The following is a 12,693-nucleotide window of genomic DNA, read 5'->3' as shown; positions in this document are numbered from 1 at the left end:
GGGAAACACTGTATTAAGCTGCCTGCAAATTTAACTTTGTGGCACTTCAGAACTGAGTGACTTTCTGGAGAGAGCTGTCTTTTGTTAACGACATTGCAAAGCTCTTTCCAGAATTGAAAGGAGGAATTACCCCCACGGAAATGGGAACACTATGAGGATATGTGTTCCCAGATCTGTCACCATTGTAGACATTAGACTGTCCTGCTTTGAGCTGGGGGTTGGACTAGATGACCTCCTGAGGTCCCTTCCAGCCCTGATATTCTGTGATTCTATCATAGTGTGTAGTTTATGATAGGCAAAGCCTGCAATGGAAGTACTGGGATATTTTATATTTACAAGAGAGAATAAGTGTCTGGTCTTAAAAGGGGAGGGGCAGGAAATTTTTTTCAAAACACCCTGCCAGAACCCTGCCCGTACAGTAGAATGCAGTTGTCACTTCAGATTTTTCTGCCTATCTCTCTCCTGTCTTTGAAAATGTGCTGCCTTTAATTAATAAACAGCTGTATTTCTATAAATGATTGGGACGCTCAAATTGACACCGGTTCTGTATTGCTGGAATGCCTGCTGTTGCACAAATCATATGGGTAACAGTGAAGTGTGAATATTAAATGGTAAGTGTTTATCTGAAATTTGTAAGCTTCCATTTTCTCTCCCTCCACTCAACCCGCAGTCCTCCTTTAGGGCCTTGTCTGCACAGCTGAAAAAGGTGTGTGGTTTACCTTTCGGTAACTAATATGCATGAGCTGTCCCATGACAAAAACACAATGAAGACTAAGAGGTAAACTAGGTAAGGTCAGGCCCAGTGCTTTTATAGCAGTGAAGACAAGGCCCAATGTCTCAGCTTGCCTGATGAGCTGAAATTTGCAAGCTCTTGAGCTGTGCATCCCAGAGCACAGTTACCTATTCCAGAGTGAAAAGAACAGGAGGACTTGTGGCACCTTAGAGACTAACAAATTTATCTGAGCATAAGCTTTTGTGAGCTATAGCTCACTTCATCGGATGTATCTTATGTCTGCATCTGTACGAGTTTTTTCATGAAGTTGATAGATTTCCACTCCATACGGCTAAATGCTGTGCCTTGCATAATGACAGGTTTCAGAGTAGCAGCTGTGTTAGTCTGTATTCGCAAAAAGAAAAGGAGGACTTGTGGCACCTTCGAGACTAACCAATTTATTTGAGCATGAGCTCAAGCATAAGATGCACAAGTATTCCTTTCTTTTTTGCGAATGCAGACTAACACGGCTGCTACTCTGAAACCTATTCCAGAGAGTGTGTGTGTGTGTGTGTCATGGGAGCTCAGCGGTAGTGGGGGCCAGCAGAGGAGAATTTGTGAGCAGTAAGAGGACCGGAGAGCCTGTGGAAGCGGAGCCTTTGGGAGGCAATGTGTGAAAAGAGGGGGAATGGCGGTCTGTTGGAAGGTTTCAATGCAGGAATGCTGGTCATGTTAGGAGAGTGCGTGGAGCATGAGTAAGGCTACGATTTAGTCACAGGTATTTTTAGTAAAAATCACGGGCAATAACCAAAAAGTCACGGCCAGGGACCTGCAGTGAGGTTTACTAAAAATACCCCTAACTCTAGGGCTGCCCCAGCTGCTCAGGCAGTCCTGAGGTCAGCGACGCCAGCAGCTGAGGAAGTCTTGGAAAGTCACGGAATCCGTGACCTCCTTGAAAGACTCGAAGCCTTAAGCATGAGGAACTAGGGAGGGCAGATTCTGTGTCTGAACTGAAGAAAACTCCTGCATCTCTCATTGACTGTGACTCATCTCCCAGCTATCTCTATGTCCAAGGAAATGGAATCTGGCTGAATAGCAGCTCCTTTAATCTCCAGTCATATAAAACAGAGCAGTAGGGAAGAGGAGGAAGTATTTTGAGGTGTTCTTTAAGCCCTCTGAAAGTCTTTCCAGTATCCGAGTGTTAAGAATTGCAAAACATCAGTCAGTTGAGCCACTCACTGTCTTGCCCTGTTGCCTACACTTCCAGCCCTGATGCTGGCTTGAAGTGCAGCTGTCTTGAGATCCGTCTCAGAGATGGATCTTTCAAGTGACAGTACGTCATGCTATCGCTTTGAGTTGCTGCTGGTCTTTAACAGTGAGTAACGAAAACACTTGATTTAACACTAAATTTATTTTTTTTTCCTTTTAGAGTTGCAACAAATTTAGTGCGACGTCTTTGTGAAAGAGGTAAGGCTAATGAGAAAGGGGCACTTGCTGTGTGGCACAAATTCCACTTATGGCCCTAACTGCTGCTTGGTTATCTGCTCACTTACCTTGGTCTGACTTCACTGCAAAAGTAATTTTATCTTATGCTTTTGTATAGTATACTCTTACTTGGAACATAATTCCCCAAAACTTTTATCTTTTAGTATTATGTAAGCCTTTCCCAATGCAAACCATGGCATCCGTCAGTGTGAACTTTGTCTCTCTCCTTCGGTGGTTGTATTACCAAAAATTATTTTATTTTATTCAGAACTTTCAATGTCGTATGGCTAGATGGAGTATTTTAGTTTTTGGTTTGGCAGCTTTCATAAGGGTTGAATTAACTTAGACACCCCTTCTTCCCCACTCCAAAAATGCAACTGTAAAGCTTTCCAATATTCATCACAGCTCTTTAAAATGACTTCATGAGCTTGACTGTGACCTCGGTACGCATATTTGTGCTGCACATGTTCCCAGCCATAACTCAGTGGTTCAAGGGAGGATCTGAGGCACATGTAATTGTTTTATGTACCTTTTCAGACATTAAGAAATGGGTAACTCATGTCACTATATCTGAGAGGAGAAAATATTGTCTCACTTTGCAAATGTACCCTGTCTTGTAGCATCTCTAGCATATAAAGATTGCCCCACTGTAGCTCCACTTCTGATATATTTGCTCTGCTTTGTCTTAATTCACCGGTGTTTAGTGCTTTAACAGGCTGTGCTGTGTGCTCCTATTTCAGAAACTCCTCCAGATGCCCTAATACTGGAATCACCGTTTACTAATATACGTGAAGAAGCAAAAAGCCATCCGTTTTCAGTGGCAAGTACAGACTTCAGTTTTTATTACCTCATAATTTTAGTCACAAAAACTTAACATATTTAAAAATTACTCTTGGGCATTACTAGCACATACCTGAGTTAGTTCTGTAAGCCCTTCTCCCCCCCACCCCCACCCCCGGTGATTGCCAGTGTTTGTTATTAAGACTAAGACATGTAGGACACAAAATGCCTTCATAGAAATGCACCTTACAAATGAAATTAACAACCATGTTTGGAGTCTGATGCAAGAAAAGGAAAATTGGGAATGAAAAGTAATAAATCCAGGGGTGAGAAATACAGACCAAGTTGGCTATGTCAGTGGGGACTGTGTTTCCCACCACAGGGTTCACCAGTGCAAAGGCATGGTCCCCTGCTGACATAAGGCATGACTGACACACTTACAGTGAGTAGCATGTGAGTGCAGATGCCACTCAGAGGAGGCTCAAAGGAGCATCAAATACAGCCAGGGTACGCGCTGTTTGGGGCTTTTAAAACTGTGCTATTTAATAATCAACATTCCATTTCATAGCCAACCAGTCCAGTTTTGAGCTGGCTGAATGTGGTGGAGAAGCTGGGCCAAGAAGTTAAAATGGCCCAGACTTTCAAATGAGTGCGCTTCTGCCTGAGGCATGGAGCTGTGTACACACACATGCAGATGCAAATCCAGCTGGCATCCGCACATAAGCGGTGTTATACTCCTAAATCAGGAGTGCACAAAAGTGCATGTACATTTAGGTGTACAGCTGTTTGAAGGTTGGACTAAAATAATTACCAGTCCTCATGGTCACAAGGCCATGTGTGGCTACTACAAGTGCACTCCCTGGGCCGGATTGGTCCTGTGATGTAACTGGAAACACTTCACCTACCTTGCAGCTATGTGGGTTTCCATGGAAACAGCAGGGTTGAAAGCTTTGCCACAACTCATACCCTGACTACTTGCCAGTGACTCTCCTGTGCAAGCCAGGTACCTGACAGCTGGGTGAACCTCCTTATGGTCACATCTCTTCCTAGCAGCCAGACTTCTGTTTTCCCAGGGTGGATGGTGAAGTTGCTCTGACACCCAACAGAGGTAACCAACACACAAATAAGCAAACCTGCAGGCCATGTCAATGTGGCCAGGCCTGTGGGAGCTCTTGTGACATTCTGGGTAAAACAGCAGCAGATTGATACCCAAAAAAACTCAAGCAGCGGCAATGCTGATGTTAGCTTGGAGAACTTGGCCCTTAAAATCATCCATGACTGTGCACTAGTAGCCAAAACAACAACAAACAGTGAAGTGTCTCTGCAGCAGTACCTGTGAGTTTGGATGCATATACCCGAGTAACCAACGTGATATCTGGTAGTGTATAATGCTCTCTTATTCCAGGCTGGAATGGTCTCTCTCGCTGTTCAGTGGAATATGTCTATTCATATACTTAAAATTTTTTTTCTTCAGATATATAGATACTTCCCTGGATTTGACTGGTTCTTCCTTGACACCATCACAATGAGTGGAATTAAATTTGCAAATGATGAGAAGTAAGTAATGACTCTCATATGTGATCTGACCTGTGAGCCCTTTGAACGATCTACTCATAGATGAGACTGACTAGAATAAAGCCAACACCATGGGAATATATGCCAAATTGCAGTCTCTCTTCTTTTTTGCTGAAGCATTTGGAACTTGCGTAAGGAGGTTTCAACAGCCCTAACTGGCCTTGGGTGTGACATAAGTGTATAAAAGTGTGGGTGTGTCTGGCTCTGTCTCGGGAAACTCCAACACACAACTCAGTATCATTTTTTCTTGGTTGCTTTTTCATTTTTTAATGTAGTTAATCATAGTGTAGGTGCTGTTTAAACCAACAGTTTTTTCCCTTGCACAGGAAATAGCCTATCTGACTAGCTAGCTAAAGAGACTGCATAAAAGTGAGAGACTATATGGGTGTCTATAAATACGATTTTTTTGTTGTTGTTGGTTTCTTACAAACATCTCTATTTAATACGTTGAATAGAACTATCCTATTCAGAGAGTTAGATAGTTGGAGATTTGGCTGTTATAAACTGACATGATCCAGGCTTTCTCTAATAATACTTTTCACTATTATAGGTCTGCCATCAAAGAATCTAAGCACTTTACAAACCTTAATGAATTAAATCTCTCAACACCTCAGTAGAGAAGGATCATGCAGCTCTACAGAGAGGTTAAGTGACTTGCCCAAGGTCACACAAGAAATCCGTGGCATAGCATGAATAGAATCCAGGCCCTCTGTCTTCGCCAGTAGACCAGACGCTAGACCAGTGTTTCTCAAACTGGGGTGCGTGGACCCCTAGGGTATTCAAGAGGATCAGTTGGCCCTGCTAATCGGCTCCTCCCCCTCCCTCAACTCCTTTCCCTCCCTCCCAGTGCCTCCTGCACGCCAGGGAACAGCTGTTCAGTGGCATGCAGGAGGTGCTGAGGGAGAAGGGGACGAGTGGGGATGGGGTGCGCTCGGGGGAGGGGACAGAATCATGTCCAGGGCCACTGGCCCCACTGATCAACTCCTCCCCCTCCTTCCTAGTGTCTCCTGCGTGCTGGGGAACAGCAGTCCAGCACTGTGCTGGAGGCGCTGGGAGAGAGGGGGAGGAGTGGGGATGGGGTAAACTTGGAGGAGGGGGCAGAAAGAGGCAGGGAAGAGGGGGGGCAGGAAACGGTGGGGTGTGGCCTTGAAGGAAGGGGTGGAGTTGGGGGTGGGGCCTGGGGCTGAGCAGGGGATTTGAGGGTCTGTGAAAAAATTTAAATCAAAATGGGGGTCCTCGGGTCGCTAAAGTTTGAGAACCACTGCACTAGACTGTTCTTCCCCTTTCTTTGTAATAAAAGCACTTTTTCAAAATGCACAGTAATTTCCTTTTATAATAGTAAAAAAAAAAAAATCTACCATTTTGTTGACCTTACCGTGGGGTGATGAGGTCCCCAGCAAATAGATTCTCCAGTGGTCTTGTTAATCATTTTTTCCTTACATCTTATTAATTGGTGTTTTTAACAAAATCTGAAATGTGGTTAATTTTATGTAGGAATTGTTTGTAACTATAACTTCCCTGGAAATACCACCAAATATAATTACAAAACTTGTTGGTCATAAAACTCCCTAATGTCTCCTAATAAGCACTTTCTGATTAGTGTGTAGTGGAATAGTTTGTTGTTTCGTTACACACGATGGGCTTACTCTTTATTGTTTAAAAAATAAACTCTGTAGCAATCCACTGCGCTGCATATTCTTTTGCCAACTTTGCAGAATATGAATGGGACTCTTATTTATTAGTGGTGTTTGTTCGAGAAGAGGGACAATAAGCCAAAGATAACTGGCTCTATTTGCATTTGAAGGGACAAGTGTTGAATTTGATGAAGCTAGTAGTTTTGATTGTGACTGTAGCTTAGCTTAATGGTGATAAAATTGTTTTTCAGAGGGCAAGGAGAGATGGAAATTGTTGGCTTCTCTATAATTTCTCACTTCTAAAACCATCTACGGTAAAGAACTGCTTGTCTATAGACAGGCAAAATCTTACTCAGAAATAACAAGTATTCAGAAAAAAGAAAAGGAGTACTTGTGGCACCTAAGAGACTAACAAATTTATTTGAGCATAAGCTTTCGTGAGCTACAGCTCGCTTCATCCGATGCATGATGATGAAGTGAGCTGTAGCTCACGAAAGCTTATGCTCAAATAAATTTGTTAGTCTCTAAGGTGCCACAAGTACTCCTTTTCTTTTTGCGAATACAGACTAACACGGCTGCTACTCTGAAAAGTATTCAGAAAGCATGTCTTTTTCAAAAATGTAACCAGAATGTGCAGAGTGATTAATCCTAAAGTTTACTTGATTATTTTTATTCCTGGTGACAATTGTAATCCTTTTTGCAGTGTAAAATACATTTCCTGTTCGCTGCTTATTCTTCATGCTGAAGATGATCCTGTTGTACCATTTCATCTTGGAAAGAAGGTGCCTTTCTTCAGCTATCATAACAGATCTGCTTCAAGTTACCCATTTGATAGGAGGGAATAGTGTGTCTTAAACAACCACCCAAACAAATTATTCCATTCTGTTCAGAAAAAGGTAGCAATATGATGTTAAGAACTAGCAGCTTTAATAATTGCAGAGGTGCATAAAGTGAGTGGTGCTGAAGGGATCAGATTTTGGGTGGCAAACCTTATCTGTACGTTGAAACAAACTCTCCAAGTATCTGGTACTTGCCAAGGGAAAGGAGTGTGAAGAATTCAGCCTGCCAAAAAAAATTTTGTGGGAGAAGTTAGGGGAAAAGTGTTACGGTTATACTAACCCAAGCATGGGAATGAGAGAGAATGAGCACAGATTGACAGAATACCCGTTCGGTTCCTGGATCCAAGGGTTCAAACACTGTTAAATTAATTTTAAATAGTTGTTTTAACTAAACCTATGCCAGGCAGATTTTACCTAAATAGAAACTTAATTGCAACAGGTCTTTACCAACCTACTGCTCAATTAGTTAGTTGAAAGCACAGGAACTTGATCTCTGGTTATAATTAATCCCATTGCCCAGTGTGGTTTGGGATTTGTTTGTGTGTGCATAGTTATGGTGTTCGTAATTCATATGCATTATTAGTGGGGCCCGAACTGCAATCTGCCAACTCATCTCATTCAGGACTTTAGGCTGATTTCAGCAAAGTTAGTTATGTAATAGCTCTCCTACAGAAGCTCAGTTTTGTCCAACTGAATCTACTAACTGTCCTTTGTAAGCAGAATTTTTGTTGGGAGAGTTACTGCATTGTCCATTAGAGGGTGGGGGGAGAGATGATTAGGTAAAAGGGGAGCTCTGAGAGTGGAGACGCAAAATGAGAGCCACAGAGATACAGTAGAACTGCAGAATTACGAATGCGTCGGGAACATTCGTAGCTCTGAACAAAATGTTCTGGTTGTTCTTTCAAAAGTTTACAACTGAACATTGACTTAGAGAAGGTTCAGATCTGTACTATGCAGAAGAAAAATGCTGCTTTTAACCACTTAATTGAAATGAAACAAGCACAGAAAGAGTTTCCTTACCTTGTCAAATCTTTTTTTTAATTTATTGTTTTGGTAGTTTGTTTAACACAGTACTGTATTTGTTTGGGGGGTTTTTCTGTCTCTGCTGCTTCCTGATTGCATACTTCCGGTTTCCAGTGAAGTGTGCGGTTGCCTGGTCAGCTCATAACTCTGCAGATTCTCTGCATTGCAAAATATATGGTAGATACATATCCCTTTGGGCATCTATTCTGGGACCTTCCCTTTTATCTAATGCTACGGATTTTTTTCTCTCACCCGCCACTTCCTAGTGGATGCTGTATTTACCTTTTTCTTCCACCAAAATCCCCCCTCCCCTCCCATCCGTGTGTGTGTGTGAGGGTTTACACCAAATTACTATGTATTTTAATAAAATAAAGCCCATTGTATCAATACAGCAAGTGTACTGTTAGCCAGCTAGCATTGCAGCACTATTTTGAAAAGCTGTGATTTGTACCTCACTTTTTTTTTTTTAAATCCTTTCTACAGCTTTATAACATTGCTGCACCATCTCGGAGTTTCCGTGACTACAAAGTACAGTTTGTTCCATTCCACAGAGACCTCGGCTACAGGCATAAGTACATATACAGGAGTCCAGAGCTACCTCGAATACTGCGGTAATAAGCAGGGTCATGTTAAATGTATTAAATCCGCATTGTTACGGAAGTGTCACAGTTTGTAGGGAACAGATGGATAAAGCTTGTTAGATCAAGGCTGCTCTGAGCTGACTTGCAATTTGGAATCTGTTCTAGCTATAGACAGTCTACTGTAGATAGTTGCTGGGATCCACGTTTAGTTTTGCCCCCTCAAATTTCTGTGTGACCATAAATGAATCAGAACACACTGAATGCTAGAAACCTTTATAACAACACTTGGCATTTACTAATTTTCATCTTCAAAGGAATATGTAAATATTCCTCATAAGTTTGGCTATGTTCCTGAAATATAGGCTCCAAAAATCAACTTGCAAATCTGTATGTGTATCATTTATAGGGTGACCAGATGTCCCGTTTTTATAGGGACAGTCCTGGTTTTGGGGGCTTTTTCTTATATAAGCGCCTGTTACCCCACCACCCCCATCCTGTTTTTTCACAGTTGCTATCTGGTCACCTTAATCATTTATAACTGTGTATTGTATGTGATTCTATGTGAGGAGAGGGAGAATTTGTATTGCCCTCATTATGAATTAGGGAACTGGAGTCAGAGCAGTGACATGACTTGCTGCCAGAGTGTGAACCTGGTTTAGAAGTCAGGAGTTCATGATTTCTACTCCTGCACTCAGCCCACCAGCCACCTCTGTCCCACACTCTTCCTGTAGGGTCTCCAAGGGCTTGTCTACACTTACTGGAGGATCCATGCTGCGGCACTCGATGCATTGGTGGTCGATTTAGCGAGTCTAGTCTTCACTTCACTGGTAAATCAACCGCCGATCGCTCTCCCGTCACTCTCCTGTACTCCACCGGATCAAGAAGAGTAAGGGGAGTTGACAGGAGAGCATCTCCCGTCGACGTAGTGTGGATCGCGCAGTAAGTAGATCTAAGCTACGTCGATTTAACACTATTCACGTAACTCAAATTGGGTAGCTTAGATCGACTTTTCCCTTTAGTGTAGACAAGGCCCAAGGCAGATTTTTCAAAGCTGGACGTCTAAAGATAGGCACCTAAATCCATAGAGAGTCCCCTGCACAATGGCCTGACTTTGAGGTTTTGGTCACCCCCCACTCCTGTTGACTTTAATGGAGCTGCAGGTACCCCATACCTTGGAAAATCGGACCACTCCTTTGGATGCCTGCATTTAGATATCAAAGTCAAAAGTTTTTGCTTGCGTCTATTCGTGGATGTGACTAAGGTCTAAACTCTGCCTCCCCTGCACAGGAACTCTATGGGAAGGGCTGGTAGTCCTCGCCCACCCCGCAGGTCACCTCTGGGGGCAGCCCACCATACTGTGGCTGTGGGCGCTCTGGCAGGGCTGTTTGTGCTGCCAGCTGGCACCACAGCCGCAGACCACGTATCACGGGTAAATCATTGTCTTGCGTTTAGGCTGCATATATGCAACGTAAAGCGCTATGGACAAGCTTGCGATGGCTGTCGTTCTCCTTCGAGTGACTGCGCGTGTGCATTCCTCTGTAGGTGTTTGTGCCCCCCAGTGCACGGTTGTCAGAGAGTTTTTCCCTTAGCAGTGTCCATCGGGGCAGCAGGAGCACCCCCGCTGCCTTGCTCGCCACGTACAGGTATAAAGGGCCGAGCCACCTGCCCTCCTCAGTTCCTTCCTACCCTCTGTGATAGGTGTTGGAGCTCCCTGTCCTTGCTTCTGCAAGTCTTCAGTCAAATCCTCTATCTAGTACCTGTCTAGTTAGTGTAGTGTATTAGTGAGTTAGCTGATTGACTAGTTAAAATAGTTGTGGTGTTTTGTGTGGCTCTGGTACCAGGTCTAGGTTCTGGACCTGGCACTGGAGATATGCCACACTCTCCGGCTTTCAAGCCTTGCTGCTCTCATGGTGAAGCAATGCCCAGTAGTGACCCTCACCCCAGCTGCCTTAAGTTCTTGGGGGGGGGGGGGGGCTTGTGAGCGACAAATGTGTGACTTGTAAGGGTTTTAAACCTTGTTCTAAAGAAGACAGAACAGCCACATTAAAATATCTGCCACTGGAATCGGTGCTACCTCCTCCATCTGAGCGATCTGCCTTGGTCCGGGTACCGAGCAGCAGTATGTACCTTTGGCGGTACCATTACCGAGAGGCAGATTGGTGTTGCCGGTACTCAAGAAGAGGCATTGGAAATCAGACTCGGTACCAGATTGTCGAAAGAGATGAAGAGGTTCAGCTGTTCTAAAGACTCAGGAGGGTGTCAGAGAGGAAGCACTCTACAGAGCACACCTCTAAACAGGGGAGTTCATTGACTCCAGAGCCCAGTGCAGGCTAGTCGAGACCAACTCCTGAAGCACCTTTGTCGGGATCTCCTTATGCCCCGGTACCATCTACTCCTGAGGTGTTTGAGGCTGCAAGAGAGTTGTTAAACCTCTTGGAGTCGCCCAGCACTGGCATCCAAAATGCCATCATCAGCGCCTTCCCCTCTGCACCAGGCAGTTCCATTGGATTTGGCCAACAGGGTACCAATTAATGAGGTGCTCTCTAGGGGGAAGCCACAGATGACAGCTCCCCTTTCTTCCAAGTCCCTTACAGGTACAGCACCACAGTGCTCACAAGAAGAGGCTTCTGCTTCACCAGACTCTGAAGTGGGCTCCTATGTGTCCAACCTAGGCAGTCCCGTCATCAGGAGTATGTCAGCTGCCTGCTTTCGTTTCAGTTTCAGTACCTGCAAGGGGCTTATACTGATTGCCCCAGTGTGGCCCTGTCAGCACTGGTTTTCACAGTCAGTGTGCGATTCTCACTCCTGATGTACACAGACCTCATTTCAGACTCATGGCTGCCTCCTCCATCCTAATCTTCAGGCCCTTCACCTGACAGCCTGGAAGCTTCCTGGTTAGCATCGGCAGGAGAGTCTTGTTCTAGAGTGTGCAGGAGGTGCAACTGAACTGTAGAAAACCATCAACTGGGACAACTTGCCTTGCCAAGTGGAAGAGGTTTTCCACCTAGTCAAGACTGAAAGGGGTCTCTCCTAGTACAGTACATGCTGAATAGAAGCAAGAATATCTTCTGTATGGCGGGCTGTTTCCCTCAGTCAGGGTACCCCTAGTGGTTATACCAGCATTTCACCCCGCTGTGGACTACCACTTCCAACCCAATGGCAATAACTCTTTAATGAAAGTTGCATTTCTAGTAGCCACTGTATCAGTCAGGAGAGTGGGGGAGTTGAGGGAACTAGTGTCAGAACCTCCAGATAATGTTTTTTTACATAGATAAAATCTACCTTGATCTTCCCCATCCAAGTTTTCTTATGCAAGTGGTCTCCACTTTTTATGTCAGCCAAGCAATTTTCCTACAGATCTTTTCCCCAAATCCTCACGGTAGTAAAGGTGAGGAGAGACTACACACTGCAGAAATCAGAAGAGCTTCAGCATTTTATCTGGAATGGACTAAATATTTCAGGTCTTCATTTCAATCGTTCATTGCATTTGCAGACAGAGTGAAGGGCAGGCGTGTTTCCACACAAAGAATTTTGACGTGATATCCGGTTTTATTCACCTGTTGCCAGCTGGCTAATGGAATCCACTGGATAGAGCACTGGGTCATTCAGCTGGATCCCAAGCAACTTCTGTGGCATTTCTGGCTCACAAGCCATATTAGACATTTGCAAAGCAGCAACCTGATCATCCGGTCACATGTTTACCCCCCACTGCACCTTCTCTCAACAATCTAGAGACGATCCTGAGCTTGGATGAGTGGTCCTCCAGCCCCTGTTCAGATAGACTCCGAGCCCATCTCCAGGGAGACTGCTTGTGGGTCACCTACAGTGGAATGGATATATGCAATTACCCCAGGAATTAAAAAGGGTTACTAACCTGTCCATAACTGTTGCTCTTTGAGATGTGTTGCGCATGTCCATTCTACAACCCACTCTCCTTCCCTTCTCTGTCGCAGTCTTGCCCATAGAAAGGAATTAGGGGAGTCAGAATGGTTAGGCCCTTTATGCCTGCATGTGGCAAGCAAGGCAACAGCGAACGCTCCTGCTGCCCCAGTGGGTGCTCTCGG

The 12,693-nt window shown here is 44.4% G+C and overlaps 1 protein-coding gene across 1 annotated transcript in view; it reads left to right on the top strand.

The window, feature by feature from the left end:
• Positions 1 to 12,693, top strand: part of ABHD12 (abhydrolase domain containing 12, lysophospholipase) — a 51,101-nt gene that overhangs the window by 35,234 nt on the left and 3,174 nt on the right. The window contains exons 8-12 of the mRNA XM_084622933.1: positions 2,142 to 2,179; positions 2,938 to 3,017; positions 4,452 to 4,534; positions 6,890 to 6,968; positions 8,532 to 8,659. Coding sequence (XP_084479059.1) covers positions 2,142 to 2,179; positions 2,938 to 3,017; positions 4,452 to 4,534; positions 6,890 to 6,968; positions 8,532 to 8,659 — 408 coding nt within the window. The remainder of the gene's footprint in view (positions 1 to 2,141; positions 2,180 to 2,937; positions 3,018 to 4,451; positions 4,535 to 6,889; positions 6,969 to 8,531; positions 8,660 to 12,693) is intronic.

The sequence above is a fragment of the Lepidochelys olivacea genome (assembly GCF_965140295.1).
Source record: "Lepidochelys olivacea isolate rLepOli2 genome assembly, chromosome: 3".
Classification (NCBI taxonomy): domain Eukaryota; kingdom Metazoa; phylum Chordata; order Testudines; family Cheloniidae; genus Lepidochelys; species Lepidochelys olivacea.
Note: the sequence above shows the minus strand (reverse complement) of the source record. Positions and strands in the feature narration are given on the sequence as shown.